The 14,129-nt window shown below is 40.4% G+C and overlaps 1 protein-coding gene across 3 annotated transcripts in view; it reads left to right on the forward strand.

The window, feature by feature from the left end:
- Window positions 1-14,129, forward strand: part of NEK10 (NIMA related kinase 10) — a 215,411-nt gene that overhangs the window by 185,145 nt on the left and 16,137 nt on the right. For all 3 annotated transcript variants that reach the window (XM_081285043.1, XM_081285041.1, XM_081285042.1), the window contains one exon: window positions 5,612-5,722. In XM_081285043.1, the coding sequence (XP_081141169.1) occupies window positions 5,612-5,722 (111 nt within the window). The remainder of the gene's footprint in view (window positions 1-5,611; window positions 5,723-14,129) is intronic.

The following is a 14,129-nucleotide window of genomic DNA, read 5'->3' on the forward strand; positions in this document are numbered from 1 at the left end:
TATTTCATAGAAGTCTCTGGAAAGCCACCTACAGTCAGTAATACTGAATGTGACTTGGGGTGACCTCTTACCACTGGGGTGTCACCATGTACCACTGGAGCAAGGCAACAGCATCGCTGGACCAGAAAGATGAGCTCCATCCTCCTTCAGGGTCCTTCTGGGGCCTTCCTATGAGCAAGGTTGGCATCCAGACAGCTGGTGAAGGAGAGCTGTGTTGGTTTCACATTCAGGTCAGTCAAGGGCAGACTTGGAGCCGACAGGCACTGATCAGTGGCACCCTTAGCCTGGGGACTAGGCAAGTAACTCTTTGGCACCACCCACACCCCCTCTGATTTCTGCTTCTTCTCCCTCCCTCTGCTCTTTGCCCCTAGACTGAGGAGCCTCTTCCATGCGTAGGGTTGAGCAATCTGGTTCTTATGTCAAATTTTGTCCCAAATCTATTGTTCTTTTTGGTCACCCTGATGTCTGCTCTTTTAGATGCAAAAGCCAAAATTGATTACTTTTCCCTCTTTTTTTCTGCCATCCTCTTTCTTAGGCAACCACACAAACCTTTCCAAGTAAATGAAAGGGGGTGAAGGAGTACAAGGAAATATGTGTGTATGGGGAGGAGGGAAGCCTGGTTAATAAATAAAAATTGTAATCTGCTCTCTCTTATAAACTATTGTATTAAAAATGCATCTCCATTTAACCATTGATATGGAAACATGGGAGACTATTCTTAACTCTAGTATTATAGAAATAGTTTAAATAACTTTTCAGTTACCTCAACTAATATCTATTAAATTCAGAGAAATATCCTTTGAAATTTAAGTACAGCTTCCATATGCCTGTCTCAGTAATTTTGATGTAAAAAAGGAAAAAAGTTTTTAACGGGGTATATTCCATTTCTTTATTGAATTTCAAAGTATTTTTAAAGCAAGAATAAAACTATTGTAAATATCTGATTATTATGCTTTTAAACTGCCAGTGTGACAAATGAGTTCACATTTTTTTGGCAGAATGGCTTTCCTTACTCCAAGTGAAGATATAACTATCATGGTTTTTCAAATGTGTTTTAGAATGCTGGAAAGTTCATGACATTGCACATAGTAAGCAATGATTCCCCTCTAGGGAACTTTAACCTACAGCGCTAAACAAAGTCGATGCTTTTGACACAAAGAAAAAAATGCAGGCCTAATCATTATTCTAGGGTATGTGATGTAAGTTAGAGAGAGACCAAGTCAGTTTTCTCTTTCTGCTAATTGCAAAGGAAACTTGGAGAAAGCAAGGCTGAATTGAGAAACGAATCAACCAACCCAACAAACCCTTCTTTCTCTCATGTTTATGTACTTAAGCTTGGTGGCTGTCCTGACCTGCGGGCCACATACTTCCTGAAAACCAAAAGATGAACTTTCAGGGCAGATTTCTTGCCTTTGGCTGGTGGTGGCCTTTCCTGTCCAGTTGCCATGGAGACAGACCTGTGAAAATCACTTAAAAGCAACTATTTTACAAGGCAGGATGTTCAAAAATCCTTACTCTGCCTTCAGTGATTTGACATCTGTTTCCGTCAAAACTAAAATGGTAATCTTAAGACCAGGAAGCTAAGAATGAAATCTGTGGGTTCGTTTTCATTGCCAGAAACCAAAATCGATCTTTGGCCTATAAGGTGACTACAAGTACACAGGTGACCTTTTAGTATGAGTTTTTATGTGTTATTGCTTAGGTAAGAGCTGCACAGCCAAATTAAGGCTGGAGTTTAAGTCTGTTCTGTGATTTTGATTGTCTTCTTAAATAAATGTGTCGAAAAATCAGCATTTATCAACTTTTAAAAATTAAACATCTATCTCCAAGAGACCAGGCAGACAGTTCTGGTTGCAGATCTTCATGACTGCTCATCTTAACAGACACAATCATTACTAACAGGAAAAAAAAAATGCACAGCAATGTGCTGTCCTCAAATGAAAATGATCTTACTGGTTGTCATCAGGGAAACATGCAGTTTTTTTTTAATTAAGAATTTTTTTTAGTTATAGATAGACACAATACCTTTATTTTATTTTATTTTATTTTTTAATGTGATGCTAAGAATCCAACCCAGTGCCTCTCACATGCTAGGCAAGTGCTGTACCACTGAGCCACAACCCTGGCCCCTCGTGCAGTGTTTTGTAGCAAATGATGGATAAGAATTTAACCATTCATACTCACTCACCTGGATCACCTGCTTACTAATGGCAAGGTGACAGAGATTAACCAGAACAGGATATTTAGGGTAAATCTGTGTTACTCAAATCAACACATGTTTTCAGGGTCTGTAAATTCTAAGAGAAGTGTTACATTTTTGTGTGTGTGTTTGGATGATCCTCTTTGAGTATCTCATCTAGCATTTAGGAAAATTTCCTCTTAAGCAATAACATGTCAAAATAACTTTTTCAGAAATAGAATCAGATACTGGTTTAGGTAACTATTTATCAGATGGAGCCCTATGGACTGCTAGTGGTCTGTTGATGTATTCTTCGACAGAGAATTTGGTTCTTTAGAAAGAATATATACATTATACAAGTTTGAAAAAACCTACTAGAAAATGTACAGGTCAGATTTCATAATTTTTCTTTTGTTACTTTGTAAGGTGTAGTAAAGCAAACAAAATATAAGCTGTCAAATCTTTGGCTTTTGAGAAAGTCATTACGTTTTCTAGAATTAGTTTCTTTGCTCATAAAATGGGAGATCTTCTGGGATTACCATGAGCCTTGAAGGAAATAAAGTATATGAAAATATTAATAAACTAAAGTGCTGTCCTGAAGTGACTAGTATGTTGGTATTTGCTTTAGGGTAGTGATTATTGCTAGAAGACTTACTACTTCAGAAAGTGTATTACATGTTATATAAGGTCTTTAAGTTCTGATTTCCTCACCCGTAAAATAAGTGCTGCTTTATGAGTTTGTTGGGGGTAAAAAGTATGATCATGCCCATAAAAGAGTGATCATGGTGCCTAGCACATATGAATCATAGGTATTGATTTTCTATTATTGGTATGATAGTTCTTGTGCATAATATATCATTATACTCACATCATCTGCAGTTCAGCTAAGCATGAGTCATCATTCTAAAATTTAAAATTCTTCCATTAAAAACTTTAACAATGAGATGCTGTCTATGGGGATCATTATTCCAATAAGATACAATAGCTTTCTAATACTTCCCAGTGTATGAATCTTTAAGTTGACTGAATGTTAGCTCATTCGAATGAGTTTTATGCAATTTATGCAGGTCATCTAGAGTAGTAAATGCAATTAGTTCTAAGTTAAATAGAGGCTTATCAAGTTAAATAAACAGCAAGATTTTTCAGAGTATCTGAATGAATTTGATACTGGTAGCTGCCAGAGTACTGGGATGAGGGTCCTTTGAAGGAACCATGAGCCCACCAGGTGCTTCACACCTTCGAGAGTTTGTTGTACAGGCAGTACTTGCTGCCTTTCCCTTGGACAGCTTTGCTGCAATCACACTGGGCCACAGACATATAGTCCTGGGCCGACACTGCCCTCTGGTGTTTGATTCAGTGAGGTGGCAACTTCTGGTGTGCAACAATAGAGAATCCTCCAAACCCCATGTCTCTCCACGGACTTTTCCCATCCCCTCCCTGCTCAACCCAAACCTTCGCCAGGAAGGTGTGTGTGTGCCTCTCCCCTTCATTGTCTGTTTCTATTGTACATTAAATCCATTCTTCTTTTGCTTTTCTTTCCTGCACACATCTATCTTTTATGCTCATTTCCATTGTCTGTCTTCCCACTATTTGCTCATTAATGCTCAGAAATATCACTCCTTTATCTTACATGATTTCCCCCTTCCATCTCATGTGAAAGGACCGTAATAATTATGACCATTTGCTGCGGGTATGGGGAGGAATCAAGTTGGGATCAAGGGAAGAGATAGCTATAATAGTGACATCAAAAGAGATCAGTGAAGTCTTAGTGCTGCCAGATGATTAAATCCTTCAAAGCACTCAGAAGGGCTCAGTATCTCCAGAATAATCCATTTCCCCCCTAGTTAAGCCTACTTTAGCTCAAGCACAAGGATTACAGGTACATTTAAAAGCATTTGGGGGGGGGGGGTCTGGGGATGTAGCTCAGTGGTAGAGTGCTTGCTAGTCTGTCTGTCTGTCTGCCTCTCTCTCTCTCTCTCTCTCTGTCTCCCCCTCCCTCCCCCTCCCTCCCCCCAATCTTTTCAGTTGCCCTGTGTTTCTATGTTGTGTAACTATAAAACTTCATAACGGGTCCTGCATTGTATCAGGTTTGGGATTATGAACAATTGTTCCTTGGCTACAAAGTCAGTCATCACAAACCCCAAAGACCCTATGCTTTGCTCTTCTGTTACCTTTTACATGAATTTGAGTGAATAGATGTTCTTTGTGTTATTCAGAATAGGGTAAGTTGTATGCCACTAAACAGTACTCCCTCACATCCCTCGCCTTGACACCACAGAAGGTGATTTCTCACTCAGGCTGACCATGTCGAGGCCATGCCATGTAGAAGAGGTGGACTCTGGGCTGCAGTAGGGAAGGACAGAGATGGAGGGAGCACCCTGGTTGTGTAAAGGAGGAGCATCCCTTCATCCTTAGAGTGATACATACCATCTTATTGGCCAAAGAGAGCCACGTGACACCAACCGGAACTGGAAGGAAACCCAGAAAATCCTAACTGTCTCTCCATGTCATTCTTTCATTTGATCTGAGCTTTTACTTATATCCTAGGTCTCTTCCCATCGAGCTATCTGTTTTCTTATCTGTTCCTCTTCCCCTTTCAAGATCTCCCAGTAAACAAAATGGAACACTTTGTCAACCCTGAGACTGCTTATAATGCTGACCCTGGTTCTTTTCTGTTATCCATCTCCCAGACTTCACTTCATCCCTCTGCGCTTCTTGGGATCTTTAACTTCCTGTGTAAATCCAACCTGCAAAGCACTACAAATCATTTTTTTAAATTCCCTGTTTTCATCTAGTTACCATATTTTCTAAGACTCCACAAAGACTTTCTACGTATGTGTTAAGTCTCACTCTTCCTGGCCAGGCCCTGATATATATGAATCTGTTTTGTCTGTCTTCTGAATACAAGCAGTTCCTAAAATCCAATCTCTCTACAGCTGAATTTTCAGGGGCACTCCCAGGCAGGTGACTGTGAACTGTGGCAGACATGCATTTTCTGGTCTAAAGTATCAGATTCTTTATGACAAGGGCCACTGCCAGGGTGTTTACCCATGGATGGTTCTGAGCGTGCTATACCCACCTAGACATTCTCAAATGTACCCTACTTTGTCAAGGCTGTTCTTTACAAAATTCAATATGTGTGTAATTAGTGAATGGTTTAGTTGTTATATGAAAAGTAATATCAATGAGTATAACAATGATAAGATAAATGGAAGCAGACCTTTTGAAAAGCAGTGATTTATTTTACTACTTTGGCATCATAAGATTAAAAAAATCATAGCACGGGGTCGTACTAATTTGGAATAAAATTTAAACGATTATTTAGCCCCGTTGGCTGCACATTGTTCCATCAGCCCCCTGTAAATGCTGCCTGTGGTCAGCAATGCAGTGTTGAGTATTTGGTTTTAATGATTATTTTCTGATTTCATACAGCTTCCTCCGGCTTTGCACCACAATTTGAAAAGAAGAGTTATAGAGAGATTCAAGAAATCCCTCTTCAGCCAGCAGAGTAACCCTTGTAATTTGAAATCTGAAATTAAAAAGGTATGGTATTCTATATATAGGAATTCTTTGGTTGATAAAACACATCAGTTACATCTTATTCTTCCTTTACTTTGTGCTTTGAACTCTATCCTCTATTAAAGGGTTTTATCACTGCTTAAAATATCAAATCAAGTGTAAGTCTTAGCCTCTCCCAAAGGTGAGAGCCTTTGTTTCTTTAGCCATTATTTTCAGATGCTAATAGAGTTCTTTCAGCATTATTATGTATTTTCCTAAGAATAAATGTTATTATTTATTTATTTGTGGTGCTGGGGGTTGAACCCAGGGCCTTGTGCATCTGAGGCACACACTCTATGAATTGAGCTATATATCCCCAGCCCAAGAATAAATGTTATTATATATCTAACTTAATGTGTGTATATTTCACATATTTTAGAAGATTCCACCCCAATATTTTATTAGAAGGAATCTACAGGGGACCCCCAAGTTGAACTTTGCCCTTTTAAAAAGGCAGTTGATGCTCTGAGACCATGATTTTGATGATTTGTGAGAGGGCTACATGAACTATTTCTAATGTTTTTTTTTTCCCATCTTCAGCAATCTCCTAAACTTGAGGTGCTAAAAAATATTTTTATTCATACATTCACATTTAGTGACTAAATCACTAAATTAACTATTGGTGATTGTTTAATTGTTTATTCTCTCATTAGCACAACTTGGTGGCAGTAAATCCCTCTGTCTTAGAAGTAGCCATAAACACTGTTTTCCTGTCCCCGAAAGGCCCAAAACACAGGTCATTCAGCAAACCCAGGTAAAGATGCTTGGTCCCCTTTCAATTTTATATTTAAAAATTTCTTTCTTTCTTTCTTTTTTTTTTTTTTAACATTGTTAACCTTGGCATGGACATACCACCAATGAACTTTCCCTTTGACTTTCTTTTCCCTATGATGTATCTGGTCTTAAACATGGACTTAGGAATTATTCAGGGAATATGATAGGCTCTTCAATAAGAAAGGCTAATAGAACATTTGCTCAGCTGCCTTCCATCTTCCATGCTTGCACCATTAGTACCTGCACACACTAAAAGGAGATGGGGAGGGTACTCAGGTTGTAGGTAAACAAAGCACAAACCCTGTCTCATCAGAGATTAGAGAGCGAGATTTCTTTCATGCATTGTGTTGGCAAATAAGGCCAAGAAACGAAACCAGAGGAGATGGAAACAGAGACAGAGACCTCCCATATTTATTTAATGATACTTACACTCTGTATCCTGAAGACTAGTAAATATATTTTTAAAAGACAGAAGCTCATATTTCCCACAAAAAGACTACCTGTTGCTTGGTTTCTCTATTCTTATTAAAGTGATATTCCCAATAATCCATTTTGTACATAAACTTATTTTACCAGAAATCCTCGTTTTAAAGGTGAAAGCTTCTACTACAAACTGATACACACAAAGGTGGCTCTGACTCTTCCTTACTCAGTGATCTTCCAACAGTGTGTGTGTCCTTAAAGCAAATCACTTTCCTTTTTTTATTACTCAGACTCCTGGTTCTGCATCCTTGCCTTGCTGTCTTTCTCTCTTTCCCCGAAGGCAAGGAGATTTCTTTTTGTTAAATTGTACCCTCCCCCTGCAGACCTGCGCTTTCCTCCTCTGCATCACGGTAGCATCTCTTACTAGTGCACTTAGTTTCTCTCCCTTCTGGTCTAGGGAGGAAAAAAAATGGGGATTAACAGGATGGTAGAGGTGTCCTGCGGGGATAGATATATCCTTATTTTCAACTTCATTTAAAGGAAGATGCAATTCTCCTGTGAAGATCACAGGGGTCCCCTTCTCTGATTCTATAAGCTCATGGAAGTCTATGGGACACCCTGTGTGGACCTTTGGGCTGGGAAAGAGGAATGCTCAGCTCCATCCAGGGCTCTGTCACAATCTACTAATAAGTAGGTTGTGTCTACTTATTAGAAGCTCTATAGGCTCCCAGGCTGGAGCCATAATGCTTAGAGCATTATGGTGTATGCCTTCTTGCTCTGTCCCTTGCAGAGGCAGCCTTGACTCCTGTGTGTTAAGGAAACCTTGCCCAGATGTTGAAATCCTTCCTGTTCTTCACCACTGAACTGAGAAGTCACCTCCTCCATAAAGGCTTTCTTTAATTTTTCCTGTTTAGGGTTAATCTCCCCTTTCTCTATGACTGGATCACTTTTTTACTCTTATGTTTAAAGTATTTTTTCTTCTGACTTACAGTTCTGTTTTCCGCACAGGCAGTGTTTCTGATCCATTTTGAAGGGTTTTATGTAGTGCCTGGCATGTAGCAGGTCCTTGATGTATAATTATCGATTATAGAATGTATCATTTATGTATTCTGTATGAGATACTCGCCATATACTCAACTCTTGATTAAAATATATAATGATGTAACATATTCCTATATTTCCATATGAATGTTGAAAGATCTCCAGCCCCCATCTAAATCTAAGTGAGAAAATTGTGAGCTGTTTCCCGCCTTTCTGGTATAATCTTTTGATTGGCCAATTAGTCTTTGACTGATCCAGTCACCCCACAACAGGGCTGCACATAAAATACCCTTGATTCTCTCCTCTCTCTCTCTCTCTCTCTCTCTCTCTCTCTCTCTCTCTCTCTTCCTGAAACCAGAGACCCTATGTCTCCAGGTTGAGAGCAAAATTAGGGCTGATTGTGTCTACTTATTAGTGGCCTAAGACACAGCAGGATATATAGAGAAGTCAAATACCGATGAGCCCTTTCCTAGGAAATTAAGGTCCTTATTTATAACTCACCTAAGGTGGTCTTCAGTACAGCCTGCTCAGTCTTGCCTGGAACTGCAGGGACAATAAGGCAACCGAGTGTGACTATATCAGTGTCTTTGGGAACCTGAGATTTTCATCATGGGGAAAAGAAGAAACAGAAGCAAGAGGTCAATTCAAATTAGCACTGAGGAATATAAATTCATGACAAATCTTTAAAAAAATACACATTTTCTAATACCTAAACTAAAATGGTTTAGGAACTAACCAAGCAGCAGTGAGTTCCTCTGCCTATCCACGGTTCCTTGGAGATAGCTGATGGGCTTGGAGCAGCAAGGACACAGAACTAGGTTGGAATATCTTGACATAGCATGTGCGTCATCGAGGACAGCTGAGGGCATAACCTGCAAAGGCTCCCACTGCCTATCTGTGGGATAATTGGAGTACCCATGAGAGTAAGAACCAAAATGGATAATTGAAAGCATTAAATAATGTTTAAATCCAAGTGTTCATGATGATACTGAAGAAAATCTCTCATTGGTTACTTCTCAAGAATACTCAGTTCATTATTTTTAAAATTGTTTGCAAATGTATTCTGTTTGTCCTTTATTAACTCTATCTTGGGGTAACTAAATGGTTGGTGAGGGGAAGTTTCTCATTATGGAAGGACTTACTAATAATTGCCAAAGAAGTAAAGAATATTATAGTTATGCAGCCCCTGGTGAAAGAGTGGATCTAGATATGATCCTCCAATGGCTGCTAACATCACCAGGACAGGGACAATCTGGTGTGCTATGCCCCCTGATGGAAATGAACAACACTAAGTCTTCTTCTTGCTAAAAGCTTGCTTCTACATCTGACCAAGCCTCTAAATACAAAATCACCAGACTATGTATAGTTAGAGCCCTCAGATCAATGTGGTTGCCACCTGGTTTTGCAAAATGTTTTATTTACACAATCCTGTGCATTCACTTACATATTGTCTATGGCTACTTTTGCATTCCAGGCAGAATAGTGTAGCTGAGACAGAGGCCATATGGCCTCTAAACCTAAAACCTTTACTATCTAACTGTTTTAAGAAAATTGTTTGCCAATCCCTGCTCTGGATCAAGCTTACCACTTGCAGCAAATTCAGGAGAGAAAGAGAACATATTAATTGATAGAACGAGGATAATTGTGGGATAATTGGAGTATCGGAGTAATTGGAGTAAAACCCATACATGGAAATTCTGCAGGAAAACTGACCTATTTTTTTTTCAATAAATATATTGTTAGGAGGAGTGGAGAAAGAGAAAGGAAAAGGAGGGGAGAGAAGAGAAAGGAAGAGAGGGATTGCTTATAAACTTTAAAACATTTTAGGGAAAATATCAACCACTTGCAATATATGGACTTACTCCTTACTAACTTAAAAAAACCTTGAAAAGCAAAGTTCAAAACACGTATTTTTTTGAGATAATCAGGAAAATGTAAACATTGGTTGTAAATTTTGTTTTATTAAGGAATTAATCATTTCTGTTGGGATAGCTGTGTTCTGATTATTTTTAAAAATAAATCCACATTTTTTTCCAATGCCATGTTGAGTTTTTATGGGTGGCCTAGTGTGCTTAAAGGGTTCCTTTTCCAGTTTCTGTATGTAGGACTTGCAAAGGTAGGACGGGATGTGGAGGAGATATAAATGAGGCAAGATGGGCCCTGTTTAAGCTGGTTGGTGGGTTAACGGAGTTCATCGTGTTGTCCTCTCTAGTTTTGTTAAATGTTAGAATTTTTTTAAATAATAAAAACAGTCATGCATTTAGTTTGAGTGTTGATGCCAGATCCCTCCCAGACCAATGTCTGGGCATGAGTGTTTTGAAAACAGCTCACCTAGCAAAGCTGCCTCACAGAACTGTAGTGGTTCTGTTCTATCCAAAAGCATCTGGATGAAGGGTTTACTGGGCTGCATCCTCGGGTAAGAAGGTGGCTTTTTAAAATTTGTACAAATGCACAACGGGCACTGGAGCCATGTGATTCTAGCAGGTAGTGAGGTTTGAGAACCATTGTGTTATAAGTTACATACATCATTTGGACCAAGAATGAATTCAAACAAAACAATTTATACCCAAGTGGGAAGTAGCTAATGATTTAAGCATTGAGCCATGGCCAGGAGTTCTCAAATTTTGCTGCTTACATGAATTTCCTAGAGCTCTTAAACACAACAGTCAGGCTGCATGTCCCTTCCCTCCCTTAATCCCCCAGGGAAATGGAACTCCAGAGATTGGATCTAGATATTGGTTTGTTTTTAAATCTCAGGTGATTTCTTTGTACAGCCAAGGTTGAAAATCGTCAGTCTGGTAAGGTCAACATTTTTCATATCTTATTGTGCATATCTGTCACCTGGGTTATTCACGTGGGTTGTGATTCAGTAGGTCTGGTGAGGAGGGGAGATTGTGCTCTGCCCATCTAGGGGCATGCTTGGAGTAGCTGAGCTGCATAGAACATAGTGTCTATTCACTAGGAACATCTGGTGTATCCAAAGACTTTTGGTTAGAAAGATGGTCTGTCTAGTAGGCCAAAAACGTCATCTAGATACAATCGCATCCTGGGCCTCCAATTCTGCATTTGACCCAGCTCCCCCAGTGCTGCTGCTGCTGCCATTCATTCTAAGGAGCACCCTTTGATGGGAAGGCCTAGAGAAAACCCTGTGATGGTCTTCCAGTGGTGTGGGGTAGATGGCCCAGAACTTCTTCCTCTAGGCGTGAGCCTCCCGGGTTCTTCTCTTCCGTTTCCAATCTGGTCTGCACTTGAGTGCAGATCAGCAGGTCAAGTTTCCATTATTTATCAGCTGGCACATTCTTTACTTCCTTACTCCAGCTTTCCAGCTCTTTTCCAGGCAGGCAGATTGCTCATCATCCTGGACTTAATTAATTAAATGGTCCTTTATGCATATAATCATCATGGTTTATATTTGCCTAGTCCTTTCCAGGGCCCTTGGAGACATCATAAATCAGCAGGGTGCAGCCCAAACTTGTTTAGACCAAGTGGAGGAGGACCTATAGCAGGGCTCTCCTGCCTGGCAGACTCAGGCCACCATTCCCTCTTTGCCTCGACCTCACCATCAGTATCCGACCCCTCCAACAGTGTCAGGGTCTGCAGAAGACAAATCTTCTGGGTAATTAATGATAGATTTCCAGTCTTTTAGTTTTGCTAGGTAGACAAAAATTCTTGATGGGAATGTAAGGCCCTACATTGCAGGGCTACTTTTCATTAGCAGGGGGGACTTTGAGAGTGTTGGGGGGCTGATGATGGACAAGCATATGTGGGTGCATGTGCAGATGTGTGTGTGTGTGTGTGTGTGTGTGTGTAAGAAAACAAGTTGGTATAAAGACTGGACACTTCTGTTAACAAAGTGGCCAATTAAAAGCTAGTAAAAAGCTAATAGGAGCTGTAGGTTAGAAAAGATGCAAAATTAGGAAATAAGTTGTCTTATAATGATGCAGTTCAGTCAAAGAGGACAAGGAAATCCGAAAGGAAATGAGACCAGAGACCAGCGAGTGCAGAGTGATGGAACATGTTGTGAATTTTCTCACTGCTGGTACCTCATTTCATTTATGTTTGGCTCAATTTCTTCCAGAGTCCTACCTCAGTTGCATTAGATCCCACATAATTTGTGTAGTTGTTCTGCAGCAGATAGCCTTATTTTATGATATGGGAAAGAAAATGTCGTTTGGGAAATTTAGTAACGATTACATTTGTAGTTTCTCATTGTTTTCTTCTGTTTTAGGTTCTGTCTAAAAAGCACTATATTCTATTGACCAGTAAGTGCTCAAATTGCATAATACATGCTCAAAATCAATGGTGTTTGGGGAGGAGGAGGAGGAGGAGTGGGAATAGGGATATGCAGCCTGTTCTCTGGAATTTATTTATTTGACTTGCTTAGTTCAAAAGTGTGTATCAACTGGGCAGGCTGGGGAATGCCCATAACCCCAGAGATTCTAGAGGTTGAGGCAGAAGGATTCCAAGTTCAAAATCAGACTGTGTAATTTAGCAAGACCCTGTCTCAAAATAAAAAGGAAAAGGGGCTGTGGGTATAGCTCAGTTCAATCCCCAGTTCCCCCGCCAAATAGCACGGATTATTGTTTGTTCTTCAGAACTGTAATGTCTGTTCAGAGCAGGAGAGCCCTCTTATTTCAGTTCAGAAGAAGGTTTTATACATGTTTCCAAATAGCATGTGTGCCACACACAGGAGGGACACCTGTCAGTGGGAGGTTCACAGTGCACTAAGGACTTGGGCATGCTGGTTCACTGGCTTGCTGTGAGCGCCACTGCTTTAAAGGTGTCCTGCTGTGTCCTCCCTATTTCCACCTCCTGGGGAACATTTACTTTACCATATCTGGCACATCCAGGATTAGACTTGCCACCTTGTTCTCCCCTCCTCTGTCCACCCCAGTAACGCTGGCAACGTACGTTTGCCTTCTGCTCCGTCTTTAAATCTTAGAGTCTCTTTCAAATGCTTCACTTCATTTTTCAGACACTTATTTCTCTGCAGTAATGGGGAGTGAACCCAGGGCCTCACGCAGACTAGGTAAGTTCTCTGCCACCGAGTATTTTTTGTGTCCCCCAAGTTATTAGCAGTTGGGACTGGTGGCAGGATGGATGGTTCTGCTTGACCTTTGGTGGTAGGCAGCCCTGGGTTCTGGCCCTGCTTCTACCACTTAATAGCTATGCTCTTTGGGAAAATTAGTTTACCTCCCTGTTTCCTCCATCTGTAAGGTGGGGATGATATTTACTTTAGGGGATAGTTATAAGAACCAAATATATTATTAAATATGACTAGAGTGTCACAAGCATCCCTAGCTGGCAGTGGGTGCTACTGTTGTTATTAATGCTGGCTCTTCCACATCCTTCCTTCCTTTGTCACCTGGTCCAGGTTCTTGGCCCTTCCCTCTTTCATCAGTGCCACAACTGCTTTGCAAATCTCCTTGTTCCCCAGTCTGTCTTGCCAGACTTAAAGTTAGTTCTTTAACACTTGATTTTTATTATCATACTAAAAAATGTTAGGAGTTTCTGAATCCATCATCTCAACTCTGGGATCCAGCTTTCCAGACTAGATGAGTTACTTAGTAATAAGTCACTCATTTATTTAGTTGAGCCTCCTCATACTCCTCCTAGTGTGTCTGCATTCACCCTGCTCTCCCAGCCCCAGTCCAACTACTTTGCTCATTGCATTGCATCAGGGTGATTCTTTCAAAGCAGACCATCTCCCCCACCTCTTTCTCTCTCACATAATCTCTCTCTCTCTCTCTCTCTCTCTCTCTCTCTCACACACACACACGCACACACACACACACACACACACACACACTCACACACACACACATCACAGAAAACCCTTTGGAGGATCATTTAATAGAATACAAAAATCCTCTCCATGTTATTTCCACTCCCATTTGGTCCAAACCCTGCTTATCTCTCCATCACGTGCTGCTCTTGCCCCTTGCTGTCTCCAGAGCAGCCATGAGCCCTTTTCTGTAGTTCGCTTATCTGCCATGCTGTTTCCGCCAGTCTTTGATCATGCTTTCCCCTGGCTGTAATGCTCTTTCCACCCCATCCTTCACTCATTCTTACTTATTACATCAGTGCTTGGCATAAGTGGTACCTTGGGAAAGCCTTTCCTGGATAAAACAAATCTATCATCACCTCCTAGAAC

The sequence above is a fragment of the Spermophilus citellus genome, assembly GCF_964194105.1.
Source record: "Spermophilus citellus genome assembly, chromosome: 3".
Lineage (NCBI taxonomy): Eukaryota > Metazoa > Chordata > Mammalia > Rodentia > Sciuridae > Spermophilus > Spermophilus citellus.